This window comes from Ostrea edulis, chromosome 2 (genome assembly GCF_947568905.1).
Source record: "Ostrea edulis chromosome 2, xbOstEdul1.1, whole genome shotgun sequence".
Lineage (NCBI taxonomy): Eukaryota > Metazoa > Mollusca > Bivalvia > Ostreida > Ostreidae > Ostrea > Ostrea edulis.
The window spans coordinates 31,132,349-31,160,347 of record NC_079165.1 but is presented as its reverse complement, the minus strand read 5'-3'; the positions used below and the strand labels follow the sequence as shown (position 1 = coordinate 31,160,347).

At 35.0% G+C, this 27,999-nt stretch overlaps 2 protein-coding genes and 1 long non-coding RNA gene across 8 annotated transcripts; 1 reads left to right on the top strand and 2 right to left on the bottom strand.

Moving 5' to 3' along the window:
* Positions 1-80: 80 nt before the first annotated feature.
* On the bottom strand, positions 81-6,252 carry LOC130051612 (uncharacterized). Of its 4 annotated transcripts, none has more exons than XM_056153751.1 (6): positions 6,130-6,252; positions 4,458-4,706; positions 3,807-3,887; positions 2,320-2,442; positions 2,097-2,218; positions 81-1,997 (listed from the first exon to the last, which is right to left on the bottom strand). In XM_056153751.1, exons 1-6 carry the CDS (start codon positions 6,145-6,147, stop codon positions 1,184-1,186), a joined length of 1,407 nt encoding a protein of 468 aa, XP_056009726.1. In that variant the 5' UTR covers positions 6,148-6,252; the 3' UTR covers positions 81-1,183. The 4 variants fall into 4 exon arrangements, with proteins under 4 accessions (XP_056009726.1, XP_056009727.1, XP_056009728.1 ...); XM_056153752.1 differs by having other exon boundaries at positions 81-1,967; XM_056153753.1 differs by lacking the exon at positions 3,807-3,887.
* Positions 6,253-10,575: 4,323 nt separating this feature from the next.
* LOC130051611 (uncharacterized) lies at positions 10,576-24,133 on the bottom strand. Of its 3 annotated transcripts, none has more exons than XM_056153750.1 (6): positions 24,010-24,133; positions 14,937-15,185; positions 14,299-14,379; positions 12,812-12,934; positions 12,589-12,710; positions 10,576-12,459 (listed from the first exon to the last, which is right to left on the bottom strand). In XM_056153750.1, exons 1-6 carry the CDS (start codon positions 24,022-24,024, stop codon positions 11,676-11,678), a joined length of 1,374 nt encoding a protein of 457 aa, XP_056009725.1. In that variant the 5' UTR covers positions 24,025-24,133; the 3' UTR covers positions 10,576-11,675. The 3 variants fall into 3 exon arrangements, with proteins under 3 accessions (XP_056009725.1, XP_056009723.1, XP_056009724.1); XM_056153748.1 differs by having other exon boundaries at positions 10,576-12,489; positions 24,010-24,117; XM_056153749.1 differs by lacking the exon at positions 24,010-24,133 and adding an exon at positions 19,095-19,147 and having other exon boundaries at positions 10,576-12,489.
* Positions 24,134-25,222: 1,089 nt separating this feature from the next.
* Positions 25,223-27,231, top strand: LOC130051610 (uncharacterized). Its single transcript, XR_008799879.1, has 4 exons — positions 25,223-25,400; positions 25,604-26,058; positions 26,398-26,672; positions 27,161-27,231. It is a non-coding gene; the product is annotated as an uncharacterized LOC130051610 (long non-coding RNA).
* The last annotated feature ends 768 nt before the right edge of the window (positions 27,232-27,999 follow it).

Sequence of the window (27,999 nt, the reverse complement as noted above, 5' to 3'; positions counted from 1 at the left end):
AGATTTTCGTTTCTAGTGAAGTTTGCACATTTGGAATTATGGCGAACAGTGTGAATAAAATATACCAATATAAGACGGAATTATGAAAAAGCTTTATTTGGTGTGTTGGTCTCAAAGTTTATTTGGAACAATTGTATTTTAGTAGCAATACATTTTATGCACCGTATGAAATGGATAACATGAATCATATTAATCGAGTACATTAGAAACTTCAGGTTCTTATAGTATACTTAAACGTCTTGGAATTAGTCATTGCATTCTCACACACAGAGGCTGGTGACGTCTCTACACGAGTGGAACATTCTCAGATGAGACATGAAACAAAATACAAACAAACAGAAAACTATCAAAAATTAAGAAACAGCAACGTTAACATATCTAAAAACATTTCATATGTGGCTAGAATTCTTGATACGACTGACGATGAGTTTGTTCACTGATGTTCGCTAGTGATTTCCAGTCTTGGTGTTCACTAGTGATTTCCAGTCTTGTTGTTCGCTAGTGATTTCCAGTCTTGTTGTTCGCTATTTCCAGTCTTGTTCGCTATTTCCAGTCTTGTTCGCTATTTCCAGTCTTGGTATTCGCTGGTGATTTTTAGTCTTGATGTTCACTAGTGATTTCCAGTCTTGGTGTATACATGTGCACCGTATAGTTTGTAATGTTTATACTGTTTCATGATTATTTTATTATTTTTGCTTTTGTTCCTGTAATTTGAAACACTAGATTAAAAAAAATCAACAAAACACAAACAATTTGATTTGAACATATCGTAATGTCTAGATGTTTTAACAAAAGGATTGAGCACAAGTTCTTAAAACTTAGTACGCCCTCTCCTATATGACAGTTGATTACATATGATAATGTTCAAGAAATGAAAAAACAAAGGTATCAAAGGTCAAAAGATGATTTGCTTTCATAATGCAATTACATAATAAATTATATCTGTAGATATGTATGTACAATTGATTACATGTATGTACATGTACATTGTATACTTTGTGCTGTTCATATTGTTCCATGTTTATTTCATTATTTTTGCTTTTGTTCCTGTTATTTGAAACTCAAGATAAAAAAAATCAAACAAATAAAAACAATATCAAAACCGGAAATAATTGAGATGAATTGTGACATTGAATAATTCTTGTTCATGTTATGTGATGAATCGTTTTAAAACCTTTCTTTTTCAGCGAGGTACTACATTCTTTCCGAACGTAGAGTCGAGTTTACGCTTTAATTTTCGGCCTTTTTCTTTCAAAACTTTGGGCACATCTGTCCCGCTGGCTATAAAGAATTTAAATTTTTTATAATGTTTTTCTTTCATTTTGAAGTCCTTCCCCTTTTTATCGAGTACATTGTTGTTCCTATCCAAATCCTCCTCCATTAAATTCCAGTATAGCCGAAGGACTATAGGGTGGAAGTTGTCATCGCATGTACTCCCTGGATTCAGAGTTCTCAACACCGCCTTCTCGCTCTTTGTTATATGGCTAAGACTTGTATCCATACTGCACTTTGTTGCAATATCTTCGAGTATAATTTCGTGTATTCTTCCTTCAATGTTCTTTGCTTGCTTTGCTATAGTTTTATTTCGATGACATGTAACGCTGGCAAGAAACTTCTGAGTAAATATGCTCACGACGTACTCGCTTCCCTGTGCTGAAAGTTCATCGTCTAATTTGTTCAGATCACTTCGAACGCTCTCCGTTTTCAGCCGATCAATAAATGTTCCCTTCTTGTTCGCTTTAACAATGTCAATCCTTTTCAGTGCGCGTACCTCGTCACCATCCTCTGGTAAGTCCTCGAGTTTGGTGCTTGGGTGCCATTTTTCAATGATGGAATCGATGATTTGCATTGTATAGTTCTCTACTCGTTCTCGTCTCTTTGTCTTTGCTTCTTTGTCTATGGTAATGTTGATGTTCTCCAAAACTCGTTCTCGAAAAGTTTCCAATAGTCTTTTCTCCTCGACCATGCTAAGATATATTATTAGCACTACATTTAATCTGATATAAAATGAAAGTACATATAGAGAGAACATATAACTTGGTATAAAATCAAAATATTCATGGGAAACTCCATTATACTTATCTATTGTCTCTTACCGATTAAGTTCTTCGTAAACTTCCGGTATCAGCGACCTCACATCACCAGCCGCATATGAAATCATTTCGTCTGTTAAAGGTCGCAACGCCCAAAAATCGCTTTGTCCTTTCGTCCATTTAGTCTGAGAAAAATAGAAATAAATTAAGCGGATGAGAACTGAAAATATTACGACAGAACGTTTTATTAATCATGAATATACCTCAGATTGATTTATATTTTCACCTTTAGTTCTTCTTTATTTTCGGACACTTTTTCACCTGAGGAATACTTTTCACACAAGGTTTGTAATTTCAGCACTGGGGCAAGAAGGCGTCCTTTTTCTTCTTCTAGGATAATATCTGCAATCTTGGGGGGTACAGGTATACAAAAAAAACAAACATTAGTCAAACATTGCCAACAGAGTGCTGCTATCGGTAGAAGTTTATAGGTATTTAAGATTTATAGACACTTTCGCTAAGAATACAAATAGAACGTGTTTTATTGAACACAGCCAATTGTATCGCTTGGATTCGAATCAATTATTAAAGAGTAAAGATATATAACTCTAAATATAGGATACCCAAGTTCGCCGATGTAAAAACGATCAACCAAATCATGAAATGGTATAAAATTCTACTCTGTATTCTAATATATTCATACACAATCAATCTACATAACAACCAAAGTTCATCCCGAAATTCCGTATACTTCCCAAGATGTGCAGAAATAAATTCGGAAAATTGCCTATTCTTTTTTGGTCGACTTTTAGCTGGCACCTGGCACTATACGACTAAACAGAATGTTTGAGCATTGCAACACGCTATTACATAGAATGTGCAGCATAAGATATCATTTCTAAGTTGAATTTCCTATCCCAATTCCTAAATTGAAGTACATGTACATCCTGTTCAATCATTAGGGAGATGGCTTATATAGGCTAAGCCTGCTGCCAAATCCCATCAAATTATTTGAATAAATAACTCAAGTCCGTATTACCTCCAAGTCACTGAATTATCACAGCCATTTTGACCGGTGCCACTAACTACCCAAATTAATTTCATTATTATAAATTGTCAAAACCTGTGTTAATGTGGTTTGGGTAAAATAGACATAATAAGACATTCGTATCTTTAAAGAGAATTGTTATTAGCATAATTTATGTACTATAATGAATTAATATTGTTAGACCGTTCGTGGCACACTGGTTTAACTACGGATAATTCTCTGGGCTCACGGCGAGTGTGACCGGTTGACAGGGAATGCTTTCTTCTCCTAGGCACCTGATCCCACCTCTGGTGTGTCCAGGGGTCCGTGTTTGCCAAACTATATATTTTGTATTGTTTATGGGATTTATGAGATTGATCACTGTTCGTTATCTTCACCTTTCATTGATGGAAATTAGTATTTGATTTTCTAAATCGTTATGGGTCCTTTAATCCTGTTTGGGTAATTAAGTACAGTTCCATGTAAAACTCAGGCAGAGGATGATAAGTCGACCGTCAGGGATTGAGCCGATACTTATATATATAGTAACGTTGTTTATAGGAACTCATTCGGTGATATTATTTTCGTATGATGCACCTTCACAGAGTTGTGTTACTATGGTAAATTCGATCTCAAGTGATATAATTGCCTGTGACATTGAACAATGAATTACACACATTATTACGTATATACCTGTACCTACTGGAGACGTGACCATTGAACTACATACTTTATTTCAGTTATACCTGAGTATCGAACACATTCTGTAAAGTCACATCAAATTGATGAAACAATGCGGCGCTGTCGCTTGTACAGGCGTGCATCACCTGTAAAATTGATGTTGTATTAATGAGGGATGCATTTTCGTTTTGCTCATTACCATGTGTTAACCCAACATCCTAATTAATAATTATATTTTTCGTGTATCTGCTCTGCTTTTCATCAACTAAATTCTGTATTCCATGACCAGTCAATTCGGTGAACCTCGCCATAACGTAAACAAATCAGCAGACCCAAGAATCATGTGACTTGCGTATAGCCTTAACACGAATAAAATGAAAATAAGTAAACTTCATCTGATACAATTGATTCTAGAAAATGAACAAATAATTGTTCTATGTTCTTGCTGTCCCTACTTTGAAGAATTAAATGAATTTCATCTTCCGTTGCTGTCACAAAATGTGCACCCATCATTTCTCTTTATCCAAACGGCACGAAAAGATAACTCGAGTTAGCGCCATATGACGTCATCGGTCAACAGTCGATTTTAACAGTTCCCAGTCCAACAGTTGCCAGAACAGTCGAAATGTTGGACGTTTTTGGTAAGGAGTTATATAGGAACTGTTTTATAGGGGTATAACAATATACGTTTTCACACACACACACACACACAATACCTTTACAATTTGGCTTGATTCCAGTAAAGATTTCAGGCGACCATCCGTCAGAAGCTTTTTGTTTTCATGTATATCGAAAAGGTATACGGCTCCAGTGTAGGTTCCCACTTGCACTAGAGTCAAGGGACCGTCCACGCCCAACTGTATCCCCTCGCAATCCACCGCCAGCACACTCTCACGTGACAAGGTGGAAACAACTTGACGACAGTGGCTGGTTTGTACGATAATTTCTGTATTTGGTTGTGTCATCTAGGGTAAATTATATGTTTAGGATCATGGTTTTATTAATCATGCCCTATCTTATTTGAGGTTATAATGAAATTATATATGCTTATATAGATTATATATTGTTTATAGATATTTCAGAATTAATTATAATTACTTTAGTTTCCATTATCATATTCTGAAACATTCAAATCTAATGAATTGCCTCCAATTTATTACAACAAAACTGGCTTTTAAAAAATTCCCGAAATTTTTATTTCTTTCACTTTCAATTATAAAGCGAAATTTAACTGCTTTTGAAAATTGATTTTTGACAAAATTCTTGTGACATTGGGAATTCAAGATACATTTTGTGGATCCACAATTGGGGACAATGGGCATGGTTGATAACGGTCTATGATTATACCTGTCTATATTAGTGACTCAATACCTGGCGAGTCTATAAACATACACAAGTGAAACATTCTGTAAGAGGCGTAAGGGAAATTATTTGAATGTATCTAAATTCTAAAGAAGAAAAGCTATTTATTCAAAATCCCAAGGCTTAGTGAACACAACCTACTGGATAAATGTGTATAGCCATATCAATGATAGATTTTTTTTTAAAGATGATACAGATTTGGACCTATTTACTTGACATTCGTGTGTTAACTGATAACATATTTATAAAGGCGTATGACAATATTTGCATTTTTATTCCAATATGTACATGCGTACATGTGTATCAAGCACACGAACAAAGACAATAACGAGTGAATACATGCACACACATGTAATTTAAAGCCAACTCCTCTATCATTTTATTTTTCAATCTTAAAAAACTTAAAAGATCTTTTCAACACTGGTAAAATATTCTCTAACACTAATAAGTGCGGAAAATTATAGAAAGAAAGCGGATAGATTTTTTTGACTTCGTTGAAGAAATTTAAAACGATATACTTTAATTTTGGAGTGATGGATTGAATCCAAAAAATAAAACTATCGAAAAATTAAAACGTTAACAATAGGTAGATAAATTAAAATGTTGTTTATCTATAGCATAGAAAAAAATCACAATATATAAATTTTAAAAATTCAATATTTGATACAGTAAATCTACCCAACAATAAAAGTCAAGAAACACATTTCACTGTATTTCATATGAATATTTCACAGTGAAAGAATATATATATAGATATATTCACTGTATTTCATATGAATATTTCACAGTGAAAGAATATATATATATATATATATATATATATATATATATATATATATATATATCTTCAGTAGTTGTAACTCGGATTAAATAAAAAATAAAGAATTAGTTCAATTTGATTTGCATTTTATGATTTTAGTTTTAGTTTTATAACTTCTAAAGGAATATGTATCCGCATATTTGTGATACAAATTTTAGCTTTTTAAGTGAAATATTTTCAAAGTATTTTTATTTTTATTGACTTACTGTTGCTTGATTCTCCATTCACTACATGTATATAAATTCTGAATACTACATGTATTTAAAATGGAGAAACTTATATACCAGCATTCTTATCGCAAACAAAATTAACCTGATCGTAATTTCTATTTTAAATCACGGGTTATTCTAGGTGTAATGACTTTCTATATTAACTACATACAGGTATTTATTTTCTGAAATCTTCATATCTCTTGATGTTACAGGATTGTCCTTTTGTTTACCCATTGAACACGTCCTAGTTTCGCTTTATCAAGTTTGGCAGCTACCTCTTCCTTACCCATTTAAAATATACAAAGGAGAACGAATGTATAGACACTCAACATTTTGAATTTTGAAAACAAATTTAAATATTAATAACAAATTTAAACTTGGGTGAAGAAATGATAAATCTCGATAGAAAAAGTTAGTTTATTCCTGTATTGAATTATTCATTACAACATATACACGTGAAACAAAACGCACAATAAATATATGCGTTTGAATACTGGGTAAATATGGATGAAAAACACCATTAAATTTAATTAAAATTCTTAAGTGACCAGATTTCTAGTTTTGTGTATTTTTAAAGTCTAGACCGATAACACAATCTATCAAGCCTAAAATGTGTTTCTATGCCACATTCACTTTCGGTTTAATTTCTTAATAATTTTGGTAGGTATTTGTTGATGATTCACAGCTGGAGTAAATACTATCCTCTTGTCAACAAAATTATTCTACCCGTGCCACGAACAAATTATTTGTCAATGAATTTTTTTTCATACTTAGCGAAATCTTAATAGAGGGAACCTTTTTTTTAAATGTCAAAGTAGTAGAGAGGTGTGACATTGGAGAGTTACCTCCCGTGAAAATCAGAATAAAATCAGATTTACAGAATGTTACCATTAAACTTACCATGGAATTAAATTAATTTCCGTCTAAAGATCATACGGACAATATCTAGGGAATTGATACACTTTTAATTCCTCTTCAGTGCTTGAGATTTCGTGGTTTACACAAAAAGATACTCAATAATACATGAAAATCTACGGAAAACTATATTTTCACTCTTGTTACTTACACATTTATAAAATTCTATGGAGAGAGAAAAAAAACCATGTTAATGCTGACTGCACCGTTTTGTTTTCAAAACACATGAATTAAGATATCTGTGTACTTTTATATGTCATGGCAAATGAAGTACTCAGCTAACTTCAATGATTTTAAATTCAGATGAGTAGGGAAAATAATGTAGCAATTTTTGCCAAAATATTCCTGGTTTTCATGCAGATCATGATGAATTTATTTTCCATTATCAGATATGTGGTGAATTCTGAAATCGTAATACAGTTCGTGGATTAGGTTTCAATGCATCATTAGAATTATTACAATTCATACTTCTTGGGGTTTGGAATTGGATTTTTTTAAAAAGCTATTTAGAATTTTAAAATCATCAAAAGTGAACAGGAGTAAGAGAATAGGATGTGTAAAATAATCTGGACATTTCATTGTAGGAATGTTATCACAATTGTTTAGAATTGTTAGAAAAATTTTATTTTTGGAGTCAAATTTTCAAATGATGTAATAAGTGACGTCAAAACACGTTTTCCTGTCTATAATGCTGTTAGCTATAGAAATACTTGCAGCAACCATTGGGGGTTGTATTAGTTTCGAGTTTTGGTCAAGGTAAGGCTAAAATAGGGCCTTACTTTCTTCATATTAAACCCTCAAATGGAGTCCACTTTTTAACATAGATAATACTAACATTAGACAAATATTTTACAAATTTCACAAGGACAAGAATATAATTTATCTGAACAATATGCAAAATCTTCAGGTAGGATAGAGTTAAGTGCTTTGATCTAGATGGGGGTCACTATTTATAGGTATACTTTTTTTACATTCAGAATTATAGAGGAAATTATTAATTCTGTCAGTTGTCTATTGTAGTGTGGATGTAAGTTTCTTGATCCCCCGGGTTAGGGTACAGCCACATGTTTATAAAAGGAATAACATTATAGGAAAAAAATAAGAATCATCGAACACGAACAAAAATGTTACAAAATGTCAAAAGAGCATGCAAACATCTTCATGTTGTTTATATTCTAGCTCAAGATTGCTAAAACCATGTATAAAACGTAATTTTTTCATTCACAGGTTAAAAACTTAATAATTTGACTAATAGCGATAAATTCAGATTGGCTAAACTAGAGAACTTTTCCTATGATGTGAAAGAATTATTATGGATAGGTTATATATGTCTCGCTGCTCTTTTGGATATGACCTTAAATCGGAGGTCCTGTTTCGCGGTAGGTGTTGATACGATAAATATTACATGTATTAGTTACTCTCTACTCACAAAGCATCTGTCGTAGTTTTATTAAATTTTCGCTAACTAAGGAGGATAGTAGCGTATTAGAAAGCCTTGGCTAGCGGATATGGTAGACCGCAAGTTACCAATTTTCATTACAGATCTTTTTTTAAAGTCTTATAAATTTATGCGGACCTACACTCGACGCCAGCAAGTTTTCTTACCTCCAGTCCTTTCCTCAAGAGTAACCTGTGAGTTTTAAAGCTTAAATGATAACGAAAAAGTTTTTATGCTCTCCATTTTTATATATAATTCTGCAAAATACTATAAGAAACCGGTTTTCTCAGTGGGGTTTAAGGAGATGCGTGACATCTCGATATGAAAAATTCTTGTATGATTTCCGAAATAGGTTTGAATTTTACGATGTAGTAATATTACCATACTTCATATGTCAGCCTGGATAGATCAGTGGTTATATTAACCTAACTAGTAATGCAAGGGCCTGGGGTTCGATCCCAAGCATTTTCGCCCTTCTTTGCTACAATAACTTTGTAATTTCCATATCTACAAACTGTTGCAATGCATGAGAGCTGATTTTATATTTTCATTTGCAACAACTAGGAACTATCAAAATATACTAACTCTAAATCAGGCATGCTAATGTACGACAATATCTTGTGTAGAAACGAGATAGAATGAAAGTGAATTGTACGTGAAATGTCACGAAAGATATATAGAGGATATCTATATTGCGTGTTTTGATATTTGGTTTATCCAACGAGTTGATATAGTGTATTTATTCGCGAGTTGGATAAATCAAAATATCAAAACACGCAATTATAGATGTTCTATTTATCTCATACGTCTTCTTTTCGCTTAATTTTGAGATGATCCCCAGTATTGTAAAAACAGCTGATTGAATTTGTTTTGAATCCGTGGCTCAGACGTCTGATTTATCAGTCTTCCTTACGCGGGAAAAAATAGTGCGCATATAATCCTTTCATATACAGTACAAAGGGGCACTTTTATAAAAGAAATCATGGATGAAAATTGTTTTAGAAGGGATTATAGTTTATAATTAATAATGGTTTTGCCATTCCAACAAAATAACAACTGTTGACCGAGTATTTATTTTTTGACGTAGGCCTGACCTTCTGATAAAAGTTTGATGTCGGCGTCTTTTTGAAATAAACAAGTGTAGGCTAACAACGATCAAGGAAAGTAATATTTTAATGCAGCGTTATTAGAATGTTCAACAGTTTACAATGAAAAGTAGAAGTGTTTGGATTTTATTCACGTGGTTTCTTTGGATCTGAGGGCGAGAGGAAATCCTGAGGCACTTTAACCCTAGTAAGTAAAGCTGTTGAGATTATAGCACATTCAATATGGCTCCAGAGAAAAGAGACTGTGCTTGTGGATACTTGGTACAGCAGCATGTCGAAGTACTTTCGATTAGGCTTGTCCAGTAGGCGGTTGATTCCTTGTCGATATTATTAGTTTGGACATCTTTTTGTTTTCTGATTGTAATTTTTGAGTAGGCCTAGTTATTGATCGAGTTGACATTTTTATGGCCGGTAACTTGCATTATATGTCAGTGGGGGCAACATCATTTTAATTTTGCTATAAAAGAAATTCTAAATAAATACAAAATAACAAGTTATACGCTTTATTTCATGCGTCGATATGCATAAACACAGAATATATGTCATCCAAGCAGGGACAGTGTCAAAAGTAGTTCGGACCGGAAGCTAATTCTTTATCTCACTTGCAATATACACCACACGTATGAGATAAATACAGGTATTATTGAGAAACGTAGACTGTTTAATTAAATATGAAATCCAGACCCACCACTTTTTTTGAGATCCATAATCACTGTCATCAGCATGTAAAAATGCGCATGAAATTTTGAGAGAAATGTTGAACTTTATTTTGGATTTATAATATAAATTACCATTAATTCACTGAATTATAATTTCATAAGTATTTTTCGTGTCAAATTAAACTAAAAAATACACTAAAATACTTTCTTTTTTATTAAAATTGGGGGTCTCACTGTAGAAGAGATTTTCGTTTCTAGTGAAGTTTGCACATTTGGAATTATGGCGAACAGTGTGAATAAAATATACCAATATAAGACGGAATTATGAAAAAGCTTTATTTGGTGTGTTGGTCTCAAAGTTTATTTGGAACAATTGTATTTTAGTAGCAATACATTTTATGCACCGTATGAAATGGATAACATGAATCATATTAATCGAGTACATTAGAAACTTCAGGTTCTTATAGTATACTTAAACGTCTTGGAATTAGTCATTGCATTCTCACACACAGAGGCTGGTGACGTCTCTACACGAGTGGAACATTCTCAGATGAGACATGAAACAAAATACAAACAAACAGAAAACTATCAAAAATTAAGAAACAGCAACGTTAACATATCTAAAAACATTTCATATGTGGCTAGAATTCTTGATACGACTGACGATGAGTTTGTTCACTGATGTTCGCTAGTGATTTCCAGTCTTGGTGTTCACTAGTGATTTCCAGTCTTGTTGTTCGCTAGTGATTTCCAGTCTTGTTCGCTATTTCCAGTCTTGTTCGCTATTTCCAGTCTTGTTCGCTATTTCCAGTCTTGGTATTCGCTGGTGATTTTTAGTCTTGATGTTCACTAGTGATTTCCAGTCTTGGTGTATACATGTGCACCGTATAGTTTGTAATGTTTATACTGTTTCATGATTATTTTATTATTTTTGCTTTTGTTCCTGTAATTTGAAACACTAGATTAAAAAAAATCAACAAAACACAAACAATTTGATTTGAACATATCGTAATGTCTAGATGTTTTAACAAAAGGATTGAGCACAAGTTCTTAAAACTTAGTACGCCCTCTCCTATATGACAGTTGATTACATATGATAATGTTCAAGAAATGAAAAAACAAAGGTATCAAAGGTCAAAAGATGATTTGCTTTCATAATGCAATTACATAATAAATTATATCTGTAGATATGTATGTACAATTGATTACATGTATGTACATGTACATTGTATACTTTGTGCTGTTCATATTGTTCCATGTTTATTTCATTATTTTTGCTTTTGTTCCTGTTATTTGAAACTCAAGATAAAAAAAATCAAACAAATAAAAACAATATCAAAACCGGAAATAATTGAGATGAATTGTGACATTGAATAATTCTTGTTCATGTTATGTGATGAATCGTTTTAAAACCTTTCTTTTTCAGCGAGGTACTACATTCTTTCCGAACGTAGAGTCGAGTTTACGCTTTAATTTTCGGCCTTTTTCTTTCAAAACTTTGGGCACATCTGTCCCGCTGGCTATAAAGAATTTAATTTTTTTATAATGTTTTTCTTTCATTTTGAAGTCCTTCCCCTTTTTATCGAGTACATTGTTGTTCCTATCCAAATCCTCCTCCATTAAATTCCAGTATAGCCGAAGGACTATAGGGTGGAAGTTGTCATCGCATGTACTCCCTGGATTCAGAGTTCTCAACACCGCCTTCTCGCTCTTTGTTATATGGCTAAGACTTGTATCCATACTGCACTTTGTTGCAATATCTTCGAGTATAATTTCGTGTATTCTTCCTTCAATGTTCTTTGCTTGCTTTGCTATAGTTTTATTTCGATGACATGTAACGCTGGCAAGAAACTTCTGAGTAAATATGCTCACGACGTACTCGCTTCCCTGTGCTGAAAGTTCATCGTCTAATTTGTTCAGATCACTTCGAACGCTCTCCGTTTTCAGCCGATCAATAAATGTTCCCTTCTTGTTCGCTTTAACAATGTCAATCCTTTTCAGTGCGCGTACCTCGTCACCATCCTCTGGTAAGTCCTCGAGTTTGGTGCTTGGGTGCCATTTTTCAATGATGGAATCGATGATTTGCATTGTATAGTTCTCTACTCGTTCTCGTCTCTTTGTCTTTGCTTCTTTGTCTATGGTAATGTTGATGTTCTCCAAAACTCGTTCTCGAAAAGTTTCCAATAGTCTTTTCTCCTCGACCATGCTAAGATATATTATTAGCACTACATTTAATCTGATATAAAATGAAAGTACATATAGAGAGAACATATAACTTGGTATAAAATCAAAATATTCATGGGAAACTCCATTATACTTATCTATTGTCTCTTACCGATTAAGTTCTTCGTAAACTTCCGGTATCAGCGACCTCACATCACCAGCCGCATATGAAATCATTTCGTCTGTTAAAGGTCGCAACGCCCAAAAATCGCTTTGTCCTTTCGTCCATTTAGTCTGAGAAAAATAGAAATAAATTAAGCGGATGAGAACTGAAAATATTACGACAGAACGTTTTATTAATCATGAATATACCTCAGATTGATTTATATTTTCACCTTTAGTTCTTCTTTATTTTCGGACACTTTTTCACCTGAGGAATACTTTTCACACAAGGTTTGTAATTTCAGCACTGGGGCAAGAAGGCGTCCTTTTTCTTCTTCTAGGATAATATCTGCAATCTTGGGGGGTACAGGTATACAAAAAAAACAAACATTAGTCAAACATTGCCAACAGAGTGCTGCTATCGGTAGAAGTTTATAGGTATTTAAGATTTATAGACACTTTCGCTAAGAATACAAATAGAACGTGTTTTATTGAACACAGCCAATTGTATCGCTTGGATTCGAATCAATTATTAAAGAGTAAAGATATATAACTCTAAATATAGGATACCCAAGTTCGCCGATGTAAAAACGATCAACCAAATCATGAAATGGTATAAAATTCTACTCTGTATTCTAATATATTCATACACAATCAATCTACATAACAACCAAAGTTCATCCCGAAATTCCGTATACTTCCCAAGATGTGCAGAAATAAATTCGGAAAATTGCCTATTCTTTTTTGGTCGACTTTTAGCTGGCACCTGGCACTATACGACTAAACAGAATGTTTGAGCATTGCAACACGCTATTACATAGAATGTGCAGCATAAGATATCATTTCTAAGTTGAATTTCCTATCCCAATTCCTAAATTGAAGTACATGTACATCCTGTTCAATCATTAGGGAGATGGCTTATATAGGCTAAGCCTGCTGCCAAATCCCATCAAATTATTTGAATAAATAACTCAAGTCCGTATTACCTCCAAGTCACTGAATTATCACAGCCATTTTGACCGGTGCCACTAACTACCCAAATTAATTTCATTATTATAAATTGTCAAAACCTGTGTTAATGTGGTTTGGGTAAAATAGACATAATAAGACATTCGTATCTTTAAAGAGAATTGTTATTAGCATAATTTATGTACTATAATGAATTAATATTGTTAGACCGTTCGTGGCACACTGGTTTAACTACGGATAATTCTCTGGGCTCACGGCGAGTGTGACCGGTTGACAGGGAATGCTTTCTTCTCCTAGGCACCTGATCCCACCTCTGGTGTGTCCAGGGGTCCGTGTTTGCCAAACTATATATTTTGTATTGTTTATGGGATTTATGAGATTGATCACTGTTCGTTATCTTCACCTTTCATTGATGGAAATTAGTATTTGATTTTCTAAATCGTTATGGGTCCTTTAATCCTGTTTGGGTAATTAAGTACAGTTCCATGTAAAACTCAGGCAGAGGATGATAAGTCGACCGTCAGGGATTGAGCCGATACTTATATATATAGTAACGTTGTTTATAGGAACTCATTCGGTGATATTATTTTCGTATGATGCACCTTCACAGAGTTGTGTTACTATGGTAAATTCGATCTCAAGTGATATAATTGCCTGTGACATTGAACAATGAATTACACACATTATTACGTATATACCTGTACCTACTGGAGACGTGACCATTGAACTACATACTTTATTTCAGTTATACCTGAGTATCGAACACATTCTGTAAAGTCACATCAAATTGATGAAACAATGCGGCGCTGTCGCTTGTACAGGCGTGCATCACCTGTAAAATTGATGTTGTATTAATGAGGGATGCATTTTCGTTTTGCTCATTACCATGTGTTAACAAGACTGAGTGATATAGATTTACTTTGTGAGTAAAAAATATTTAGACGCATACTAAAAGTACTTGTATATTAAAATAAGGTTTAATATTCCTCTTGTGGCAATTCCTTGGATTAGTTAGTCCGCATTCATCAAAATATTTTAGATTGAGTGAGAGAGAATATGGTTTGTTATAAAGTAGCGCAATAGTTGACAATTTGACAATAGGTGAAGTCTCAAAATGGGGCTTATACCACGTCATCGTGTTTTAGGGCGCTTCCATGTACGTTGCCACGTTACCGCCAATTGAAAGAGGATGCCAAAAATTGCCAGTTGGCAACGTTCATTTGAATAATGCGATGAATGCGACTTGAAGCAATACCGGTATTGTTTGTCTGATGCAAAGAGCCCTTGGTATCGGTTATTATGTAGAAATGTGTGAAATGATATATAAAGAATTATAGGGATGTGTGAGTTGTTAAAAGTCAAACAGATCTATTTACTTCTAGTTTATACCTTTACAATTTCGCTTGATTCCAGTAAAGATTTCAGGCGACCATCAATCAGAAGATTTTTGTTTTCATGTATATCGAAAAGGTATACGGCTCCACTGTAGGTTCCCACTTGCACTAGAGTCAAGGGACCGTCCACGCCCAACTGTATCCCCTCGCAATCCACCGCCAGCACACTCTCACGTGACAAGGTGGAAACAACTTGACGACAGTGGCTGGTTTGCACGACAATTTTTGGCGTTGTTTCTGTCATCTGATTACAATGATAAGAAAATGAGAGGTTTTATTTATTACGATTTCATTTATTACGTCTCTTTTGGTATTGAGTGATTTACAAATGTTGTAATTGTTCAGAGCTGAATTATCTTAATTTCAATTCTCCATAGTATAATATTTTGAATTGGAAGAACTTTTGCTGTGATATAAAATTCAAATTAGTCTGGAAATTTATATCTCCAATTCCTGGGAACACCTTCAGTAATTTTTAGAATTTTTTAAATTCAGAAGCAAAGCAAATTTCGATTAGTTTGGAAAATTACTTTATATTTCAGTAGTTGATTGATTGAAGTTTCAACAAATTTTCACCCATTTCAAGACGTTATCAGCTTTAAGGTGGATCGCTACGCCGACATTTTATTTAATGTTGATTATTTTATTCCCATATCAAAATAATCAATTTTAATTTACGATATCACACGGGTATTTCTTGTCATACAGGCAGTCCTTTTTACATAATACCAATACAAGAATTTGGTAAAGTACTATTAGTTACACAGTTAGTTAGTGACCTGATACGGAAAAATACATGGTGTGGAAAAAAAAATCCGTATCGGGCGAGGCGAAGCCGAGCCCGATACGGGTTTTCTTTTCACGCCATGTATTTTTCCGTATCAGGTCACTAACTAACTGTGTAACGAATTTATCACGTCGAAGACCTCTAACTGTATATGTGGGGGTCTATATCATACAACTTAGTCAAATGTCTTTCCTTTTGACACGGCTGCAAGTCGAACCCGACGATAAATAAAATTACTCGCCCAATACGGATTTTACTCGCATGATACGGTTTTTTTCACGGCGTCATGTGACCAAGATCTGACCAATTAGATTTCAACAATTTTGTCTGAGGCCTGATAAGACTTGATATTCGTGCAGCCAATTTCATATCATGAGATTGATCACTGTTCGTTATCTTCATCTTGCATCACCCTGTACTTCCTTTTCCGTCATCATCAACAAAGAGATCAGCAGCCATAAACTCACCCACCAACCCCCTTTTTTCATCTTACTACTTTACATGTCAGTTTGCACTTCCATAGTTGCAATAATCTGCGCTTAGCCTTTTTTATCTTTATAGATTCAACGCCTCTGGTACTTGGCTAGATACCCGATCCAGTCTGTAGGAAGACCTTGCCATTCTTCTTACCGCTTTCTCCGTCGCATTGTCGACGTGCTGCGGACCAGGGAGATAAAAAAGGAATATTAGGATTTCATCTGGCCTGTTGTTCCTCCCCCATCTGTCTTTTACGACGGAGGGCTGTCAGTGTGCGAAGCTGATCGCCATTCTAAGTCAGTGAATTTGTCTACGGTACAATGTAAAATATGGATTGGTGAATCACTAGCCTCAGCATGACTTGGTTTCTCTCTCCACTTCTTTTAAACGGAGGGGAGACTGTGTCTAGAGTGCCTTGTGTGGTACGTGGAAGTACCGGCACTATTACCCAGCAGCAATCCCCCAGACGAACAGGGAGATCAGATAGATCCAAAACCATTCCAAGTCCTTTATGTCATCCACACATTTGGACTTCCGGCGCCAGTGAGTACCACGGGGCCACCGATTTGCCTGTTTTACGCTGTTTAGTCGGTATCCGGTTATCTTCCCTGGTTCGGATTCACAATGCGGCCATACCATCCACGCTTCCACTTAGACTGTTGTGTGCGCCAATGTAATGGTATTTTTGGTGAAATTGTGATGTGCTATCTGACAGGTGAAACTTTGTATGTAATATGTTGGCATGTAGTACGTATATTAAACAATGGAAAGTTGGACTTGTTTCCATTGTAATTATAATCATCATCCACACTTATTCACTGTGTGTCATTCACGCTCTCGGAAGCAATTCACACTTTAACTAGTGGACATGTTCCGTAAACGCAAGCCAGATTCTGTTAAATTAATGGCTTATTAAAGCCTCTCATATGGAGTATGATTTCACCATCGAAAGAGGGATACCAGCTGTCACTTATTGTATATGAATTTATATTTGTTGTTGTGTTTTTAATATGTTTTGTTTGCAAATAGGAGATTTTAGAGTCCTTTAGCTGTGATTTTATATAGAAGACTCAGATAGACGTTCTAATTTTTAAAATAAATTATAACTATGAAAATTAACAAGATATTTGTTACATCCCCCAAATATTCGTTTAGTACAACTGAGTTAGAAATGCTGATCATGCAGTAATTAGCTTCTGATGATAAACGTGTTATTCTAGCAGATGACTTCAAAGCTCCAACTAGAAAGCATAGAAATTGATAACATTGATACTGAAAAAAATTATCAATTTTGTGAAATTTTTGAAACCATGGAAATTGAAGCCATCTTTATAAATGAAAATCCGGAAAGAAACAATGAATATTTTCAGAATTGGAACGACAAACTTTTATAAGAAATGTGCAAATATATTACGCTGTTAATTGTAAATGGACGCGTTGGCGATTTTTAACTGGAAAGATAGCTTGTAAAGGTTCAAACACTGTAGATTATTTTCGTTGTAATTAATAGATTAATACTTTTGTTTCCATTATGCAAGTTCTTAAACAAAGCGAATGTTCTGATGTTTATACTCCTATTGTGTTGAACATAAAGCTACAAAGTATTAACGGTGTACATTTTCTAAAATCAGTTGTAGAATCTGGAATCCTAAAGAGGATCATACAAGATACACGCTACATTTGAAATACTGTATAAAGCACAGATATTGCAATGAACTCTTAAATAAATATAACTGTTCTATATAAAGAAATATTTCAAAGTAAAGCGCAGAGAAATTCACTACATATGGATACCCACTTCCTCCCCTGCCTGGGATTGAGCTGATCCAAATCTCCTAGCAGCGCGCTAGACCACCTACATGTAGGCAAGTCAAAAAACCTTTTTGTTTGTTTTACATCCCTTCGAGAATCTTCATTCATATTGAGACGTCCCCAGTTGCAGGTGGAGTTCCACAAAGTTAGGCCTATACTTAGGTCTCAGTGGCCTAACATTGGTATGAAACACGTCAGACAGTATTCAACGTAATGACAGGTTGGTTGTATGAAAATATCATTTTTGTATCAAAACTAGTTATTTGACGATTGTACATACGAAGAATATTACATGTATAAGGAAAGAACTACTTTAACATTTGTTCATACCACTTTTCGCACACAAAAAGTCAAGGTGTTTTTTAATACATTAAAAACTGTGTGCAACCTATTTAAAATCCTTATTTTGAATATCTTTATTGGCTAACCGGTATTATTAGTTAGGAAACAGTGTGAAAGATTAACTAATAGTTTAATTCGTTTAAAACCTTTCATTACTGTTTTGCCATCACATCTGATGTGGTCTAAACTAAACGATTCAGTTCTGTGTTGTTGTTTCCTTCATGTTTTTTTCCATTCAAGTAATTTTCACTCATACAAAGACGCCATGAACTGTAAGTGACGTGCCACAAATTTTGACCTAAGCAAGGTGCTCGACGTCGTAGCAGTAAGGATTCCTTGTGTGACACAGGACCCCCGCTCTTAAGTTTTAGCCGATTGACGCTTCCCTTCTAATGCTGGGTACTTGGCGAAGAATCAGTCACTATCCATGTTAATGGTCTTAGGTTTGACATGGCGCCGAAAGCGAGAATCAACCCGGTACCTCCTGGTTACGAAACGATTGTCCTAACTTTTGGCTACTGCGACCGATCTTATATTCATAGCAAGAAAATGAATATTTTATTGGGCATATACCTAAGTTTTTTAAATGGTAAACCTGATAATTATTCGGTCTACACATCACACCTATATATACCATTTAAAAAACAAAATGAGTTGAGTGGAATATTTTAAAACTACTTCTACAAACTTTCTTTTGCATGGTTCATTTTTTTTTAAATATATCTATAAACTTACTTTTCCTTGGTTTTTCACCCACTATAGGCGGTTGGAGAAAATTGAAATATATATGTATATATACCAACTCTTATCTGTACTTCTATTTTAAGTTGCTTATTACTTGTATGTTTGACGTCAGCATTAAAGGACATCGTTACCCCAGGTACAGAAAAAAACCCACTTTAAAATGTTATCATTTTCGGAAAACATGTTTTCTTTTATGTAGCCGTTTTGAAAAATACAACTTTCCTTTGCAACCCACAGAACAGTCTTCTGGTTTTACCGTGATGGTTTTACTAAAACATACTATAGGGTTATTGAACTTATATTGGTGAATATTGGCACGAGTTGGCTGTAAAATTGCACGAGCTTGCGAATATTCACCTATATAAGTTCAATAACCCTTTTATTATATAGCTAAAGTATTTAGTTGTTTAATTATATCCCTTTTCACTCAAACTACTCCAAAATAGACGAGAATTCATCAATATTGGCATCTAAGGTGAAGGTGCAGCTGTGCAATAACAGCATGCATTTCTTAACTGTTCAATATTTAACCCGTCATTAATGCATAAAGCAAACTGATTTTGTAAATGGGGACATCATAATTTATGTACAGTAAGTAAATATCAAATACCGGCTCTGTCAGATTCGGAGGACCGTCGTCTGCCATTTTGGCTTGTTTACGTCGTTACGGTAACGTCAATATTGAACGCTCATACTCGGAATGTTTCGGGCGCATACAATACGGGACTTTCGAGATACGGATCCACTCTGACTTTTATCGCGCGTTGAACGTAATTTGTAGGGCATGTCACTTCCGGATTACAATAACAACTAAGTAAACAAGCATGGAATACTTCATTTACTATCAAATTCCTGCATTTAAATGCTATCTTCGAAAGTAAGGAATCACTACAACCATTTTATAGGAAAATGCATTTGATTAAATTATGTGAGTTGGCGAGGGAAATAAAAAATATCTTGAGGATGTCGGTAAAACTTCACGCCTTGCATCCAATGATACGCATCTAAATACGCCTTTTCCCTTTCATCTAACTTACTCCCAGGTATTAAGCACAAATAGTGACTTGGATCGTCATCATAGGACATCGCTATAGCTCTTTACGGACCGACTGCTAGCGAAACACAATTTGTATCAATGTCAACTTTGCCCTACAATTGGTTATTATCACGTGACCGTGGTGTATAAAAGTCAAATATAATCGGTCGTTCCGGCACATCCCGAAAGTTCCGTATTTATGTAATGCAAAGTTAGCGTTCAATAAATTCTCAGGATATTGAACGCTAACATTCTCTAGATTTTACGCAGATTTTATAATAGACTATTTATTAGCTATATAATAAAAGGTATTACCATATATGGATTATGGATATACTACCCTTTAAACAGTACATATTGCGTGTACGTTAAAATGGATACATGAAAGGTGAAGATAACGAACAGTAATCAATCTCATAACTCCTATAAGCAATACAAAATCGAGAGTTGGGCAAACACGGACCCCTGGATATACCAGAGGTTGGGTCAGGTGCCTAGGAGGAGTAAGCATCCCCTGTCGCCGGTCACACTCGCCGTAAGCCCTATATCTTGATCAGATAAACGGAGTTATCCGTAGTCAAAATCGATGTGCCAAGAACGGCCTAACAATCGGCATTAAACACGTCAGACAGCATTTGACCCAATGATAGGTTGTATTGGCAAACTAGATCGTTATAACGACCATAGAATTTGCGAAATGCTGATTTTAAACGAGGCTGTTGGAACCCCTGTAATGAATTTAAAGCTACATGGAGTTGTATGTCCCCCCCCCCCTAACAAAACAAAACACGCCAATTTCAACACAATCAGCAAAAAAAAAAGCAACTACGCAGAAATTACCTTACTGTAACAGTCAAAAACCATATTTTCCGGTTCTACGCTCACCCAGTAATGCGCGGTGTCAGTCTGTCTGTCAAAGGTGTAGGAAGTGCCAAATTAACATAAACTAAAATAATGAAGATAGCTTTAATAATTTGAATATATAATTCATTTGTTGGGCGCAAAAATTCAAGTAAAGATCTATTAAATCAATGAATGATATCTTCAATTCTTAATCCTTGTCTGCACTGATTGAATTATTGGTAGCATTAATTATTCTGCTGAATTGATGTACGCATTAATTGATTTGTTGCGCTCTTCAAATATATCGAAATCAATCGAATTGATGCGCGCTGCAGTTCTATTGAAGAGAGCAATAATTTTAACTAACCCAGGCAATAATTGAATTATCGATGCAAGGTGAAGATAACGAACAGTGATCAATATCATAACTCCTACAAGCAATACAAAATAGATAGTTGGGCAAACACGGACCCCTGGACACACCAGAGGTGGGATCAGGTGCCTAGGAGGAGTAAGCATCCCCTGTTGACCGGTCACACCCGCCGTAAGCCCCATTTCCTGATCAGGTAAACGGAGTTATCCGCAGTCAAAATCAGTGTGCCAAGAACGGCTCGGTATGAAACACGTCGGACAGCATTTGACCCAATGCGATCTATTAAATTGAATTATTGCCCGCATCAATTCAATGAATGCGCGGAGTAATTCAATTATTGCTCTCTGATATCATTAATTCAATTGATGCCCAGAATAATTTTTTTTTTTAGAGAGAGCAACAATCTAATATGGTAAATCTTTAATTCAACATACCCACAATTGAATTATTGTTGCTCTCTTTAATAGCATTGTTGCCCACATTAATTCCTTGTACGATATCGCTGTAAATAATTAAAAATATATCCTCAATTGAATTAAAGAGACCATCAAATCATTGGTTTAATGCACGCATGAATTGAATTTGATGTGTGCATCAATTAAATTATTGCGCACATCAAATTAAGGAAGTTAGCTCCTGAGCTTTTGAGCACAACTGCATGTTTACTCCTCCTAGGCACCTGATCCCACCTCTGGTGTGTCCGGGGGTCCGTGTTTGCCCAACTATCTATTTTGTATTGCTTGTAGGAGTTATGAGATTGATCACTGTTCGTTATCTTCACCTTGCATGCTACAACTAAGTATTTACTGGTTCAATGCTGATCCCATTGGTGCAAACATATTACACATATATTACTGAACCCTATTCAGTTGAAAAAAATTGTGTCAATTCAAATTATGAAAGGGTTTTGCAGGGACTATATTTTGTGGCGGAAGGATTGATTAATCAAAAAGTTCTAAATCTGTGTGATATTACAGTTCCTGTTTTATCTAATATATCATCTATTTTTACACTCCTATACGTGTATTTCAGTTTTATAATTTATGATACAAGTAGTTGAGACTTGGAACTTGATCAAATGTTGTAATTTACTAATTTGGTTGATAAATTTTTCCAAATAGAACAACGATTCTTAAAGAACTTTAAATTAATTGACTCGAAATTTGGTATAAAAATTCAATATTTTCGCCAATAATTAAAATATTTGGTCTCCAACCCCCTCTTTTTTAGTTCCATTTTAAATTTTAGCTGAAGCTGAAGTCATCCCGTTTGTCATCAAGTTGAATTGTTAGTTTGTTGTTAACATAAATGTTCAATAAAATATCTGAGTATGAAGCAGGCGTGGAAGACTGTGGTGTCTTTTATTTCGAATATACTTCGATATATCGAATTGGCATATGAATGAAAATGATAATTGTTAATAGATAAAACATCGTATATCTAAATGTCGATTTGAAGGCCACAACACGAGGTTTTTTCTTCTCATTCAAAAGCTTTCAATAAATTATGACTCGTAATAATATAAAAACAGGTCAGCTAATAAAGGATCGAGCACAATTCGTGACCATGGAAATTCCAACAGACCGTTGAAAGACCTTACCACCAAAGTCTACGGAGATATTGTCAATGAGGAACTCTAGCTTCTTTTTAATATCAACATCAAAATATTTTGTGTGTAGAATCAAAAGGGTGTTTAACAAAGTAAGTTTTGAATTCCTTTTATTCATTTTTATTGAAGAAGCAATTGTCTATGATGTCTAAAAGTCTACTCTTTAATTTATCGTGAGGAATGGTCGTGTAAAGTGTTGAAATGTCATACGTTTTCATGTAATTGAGTTGAGAAAACTTTGTGATTTCAAATTTACTAAAAGTACCCCCCCCCCCCCCCCCTCAATTTTATTTTTAAAAAAACAAAAAAAAATCGCAGACCTAAAATTTCTGACATGAATTTTTTTATCTTAATAACTAAAGAACAAAATATTATTGACGCAGGCGTTAAAATCGGCCGCAAACCATTTCTGGGGCAGGATCCCTTGGCATAATGTAAAACGCGTTTTCATGCGTGCCTGCTAAAACCGAAATTTCGTAGTATTTTTTTTGTGTACAAACTCAAATCAAACATATTTTGAAAAGATTGCTAAAGACAAAGTATACATATATATAACTTCATGACAATTCTTTAAAAAAGTGCTACAAAAAAATGAAATAAAAACATAGGTATTTAATGATAGCTCTTCAAACTCTATTACAGCACTGGGTGACATACTTCCAAAATACAAATTATTCCATTGATATAAAAACCTAAAAACACGATATCATTGTTACTATTGTATCAAATTCAGCCTCGCACAAACACACTGCCACTTAAAACTTTCATACCATTAACCGATCGCCTGCTGGCGGACGGTAATTAAATGTAATACCATTTGGTTACCTTTGATTGAATATTGTTTAACCACAGGCACTCGACGTTTTAAATATCTATGATAAAAAAAAATTGTCTTCCTGTAAACATAATATTCACAAGGTATATCACGCCGACATCTTGGTTTTCTTTTTTACCAGCTGCATCGCTTGAAAATTTCGGAGAAAAGTTCGATATAATATGATAATTAGACCCCTACCGTTTAGAAGCAACTCTGTCAAGGTCTTACCTCTCGCATCGTCATGGTGAACTGGAAATAAAGTCCATTTATCGGCTATAATCAACCGTCAACCATCGTCTACTGCTTCATAAACGGTGATGACTAGAGGTATCACACCGGTAATTGACCAATCGAAATGAACTTAGTCAATTGTAGTTCCATACATTTAAAAGAAATATTTTTTTCCGTGCGCGATTTTTTTCATTTCCCCTTATTTGTTTTTCTTACATTTTGTACCCCTGATAAGGAAATTTTATCTAATTTGTAGAAATAATCACTTGTTTACAAGGGAACTATTTGCTGTGAGTTGATAAGACGACTTCCTGGGGCGCACACAGGTTGTTTACAAGCACATGGAAAACACGTGGATTTGGGGGTGGTCGTGTTTGCGGAGAAAAAAATTGAGAAAATGCCGCGTAGGGTATCATTTTTCTGGTGTCGGCAGATGTGACAGGTAACATATAACAATCCTTGCTGAATTATTGGACACGAATTTGATAAACTGATTTTTAATAAAATTTTTTCCTTCATAGGAACATATAGTGAAAATAATTACCGGTGTGATACCTTGAAGGAAATTGTCAATTTCATTATTTCCTGTTTTTCTGACTGCTCTCCCTTTCTATGCTCGTAGCATGGCTGCTGTAGATCAAAACACGTGGTTTGAAGAACAAAAACGATTTTTATTACATAATTCACAGATATTACGCAATACACAATGTCGACTTTTCAATCACAGTAGTCCTAGATGTAAATACATACAAACAACCGTTTTAATGCCCGGTGCAGTTAGGAAATCAAGAATATATGTACACAGATTGTCCTACATAGCACACACAGGCAATTTAGATATATTTCAAAGACATATGCATATTTCACACCTCTGTCACAATACACATTGTATATGCTTTGAGCATCTCTCTTACGAGCCACAGCGTATAAACAACAACAGACAAAAATGTAAAATGTTACACCCGAAACGTTGTAATAAACATGGTCTATATCCAGACTGTATATTCTAAATAGATGTAAGTACATGTATATTATGCATTTAAAAAAGTTCCTAACGTTTATGATAATCATGTTCACGGTGCTTCTGCGCTTTCCGAGGTAATTTTGGGTCTGTTGATGATTTACAATAAGTATTTTCTCGTCTCTGATCATACAATTGATATTTTAATTTTCTGTTATATTTCCTTTTAGATTTATAGATTTTAGAACATTCCCTTTGCCGGAAATAATTTTGCCTATTTTGCTGCTGTTTCAGGTGATGTGCCGCCCGGCTTCCCTTGACAACAGGTGCTCCTACAGCCTCGCACAACTGCAAAGTAGAATTCCCATGACCCTCATTAATACCATGTACAACTCTATGGATTCTTGGTTCAAAGTTTCTACTATAGGTTATACATTTTGCATTTGTTTTTAAATAAGCCCTATTTACAGATTCACATTTCTGAGTTGAGGTGTGAAATTTTATTCGACATAAATGTTTAGGCCCTAAAGTTAAATTTATACAGTCTCTAAGTAGCTGCTCATCACTGTCATTCATATGCACACTGAAGTCTTTTGGCAATACGGAAGATTTCCATTTATTCTTTTTCAGGCCCCGGCACGCAAAAGAATGCCTCTGGCACGGTTTACCACAGTCCCCTTTGTAGCAGGATATTATCGCGTCGGCGGCATACGACATGGCCCTCACCATTTTTTGCTGATCGCCTCCAAAGTGTTGGTAACCATTTTCATATTCCGTCCTGCATCTCAATTTCAAATCTTGTGCAAATCTTTTTTTCATGGATTCGCGATCAACTTTGGTCCGGCCTAGAAACATTGTAGCACTGAATGCAGCTTTGCATATTTGTTTTCTTTGCGACTCGAAAAAATGTCTCAAGTCTTTTAAATTTTCAATGGGCTTCCCCTGTTTTTCAACTGCACCCAGGGATGCGGAACTGTCCCCATCGGTTGTCAGGTAAGACACGGATAAAGGACTGGAATCGGTCCTCATTTCATCAATACACTCACCGGCCCACTTCTTCTCATCTCCGATATTTGTGTCGGCTGGTAAGTTTGCTGTGCAATTATCATGGTTCGGACAAGTTACTTGGATCCCCCTTCTCCTCAAAACTTCACCCTGTTTGCAGAGTTTATTTCCACAATATACAGAAACAATTTTTTTCCTTGTTGTAACATTTTCACACATTGTGTATGTCACTTGAGTCGCCGCCTGGAACGGCGTTCTCCCCACCCCACTAAACATGGAGTTGTATCTGGCATCCCCCTCGGCACGAATCGGTGTAGTATCAGGAAGTCCGCATATCACATTTTTTTCTTGTAATTCACTTCTAATCTTCTTCATACTCATTTTGTTGACCTGGGCTACTTTTTTGCTTACTTTATTAGCAGTCTCCTGCATGCTGCTGGCTGAAGCAGGAAGGACGTTGGCTGTCAGGAACATTCCCCGCATTCCCTCGGTCGTAAGGCTGGTGCCCATTTGCCCCAGGGACATTGCTACATTAAGTTGGGCGGCTTTTCTACCCGGCCTAGTAGACTCTACTTCCTTGTACAACTTTTGGCGAGGACTCTGGTACCCACAGTTGGTGCAACGTAGACACAGAATCCAGGCCAGGCCCCGTTTCTCCTGTTTTGTGTGGTCCCAGTCCAAATGAGCATCACAGGTTGGTTTTTTCTTCTGGTGATCTTGAAAGGCAATGTTCCACAGATCGGACGTTTTCTTATTATGTAAAAGTCTATAATTTTCAGCTTCGGTGCTTCCTGCTACTACACTCGTGTAAGTGTCAATAATTTGAGTCCCTTCCTTTGGGTCGTAAAATCATCATATTGGTGTCCCTCCCCTCTGCATCAATAAGTCGCATGGTTTGTTCGTAATTATTTGAAGTCACCATCTCTGAAAATCTGTCATGAGATAGTCTAACTGTCCTGGGCCTTTTGGATACTCGTAACTGAGAATCACTGCACTTTCCACCTTTGTTATGTGGAGTATTTCCTTTTCTGAAGTAAAATTTGGACAGATTCTTTAAGTTATTCTTCCCCATAATTTCTTGTAATGAACAGTTAGATAGCTATTGTAGATGTGAATTTTAAACATGTTTAACACTTAATATTACTCCCCAAAATTATAGTTTTATTTATTTGTTTTATACAGCATTTGATCTTCGTAAATGGTCACCCCCTGCTTTGAAGAGTGGACAAATGTACACAACCCCAGGCAGAATAAAGGACCGTTTTCTTAATCACTAATCACCAGTGAGTTTCAACTCTGGCTAATCTGCTTAGTATAATTAATGGGTTATATTGTGGTACCAAATTGACCAAATGCAGACACCTGTAAAGTACTAAAAATATACTATTTTCATGAAATTTAATGTTTAATACACCTGAAAATTTGAATAATTAGCAATGTCAAAACTACCGCACGTAAATTTAAAATTGATAATTAGCTGTATTGTAAAGTTTCATCTTTCCCCTTACTAATGAAACCATTTTAATGCGAATATTTTAATTTTCTGCAAAGTTTTATCATTTTAAAAAGTACCACTAGTGATGCATATTTTGCCACAGATTTCAATAGAAATCATGATAATTCCAAGGGGAATTAAACGCTTATTTTCGTCAGTTATCTTACTCCTCTCCGTGTCTGCTTGGGATATATTGTTAATTAATGACACAAGCACCTGCTGTGCAAATTTGGCAATAATTGATGCTAATTCAGTTGTCTTAGATAGTATCCCTGAAGAGCAGGTGACCCACGAGTTACTTGCCCCTGATTATAGATAGAAAGATAAGTCGTACGTCGAATAATACTTCGTAAAGGAATGCCTTTACGATGAAGAAGGCAAGAAAATAGTTGGGATTTTTTGCTAATTAAGATTACTAATTAAACCCGAATTAGCTTAAATATTAAAAATGTAAGAAATAAATGAAGCAATGAACGCAATATGGAGAGAAATGCGATTTGATAGAAAGCGTACAGAGTATTATTTA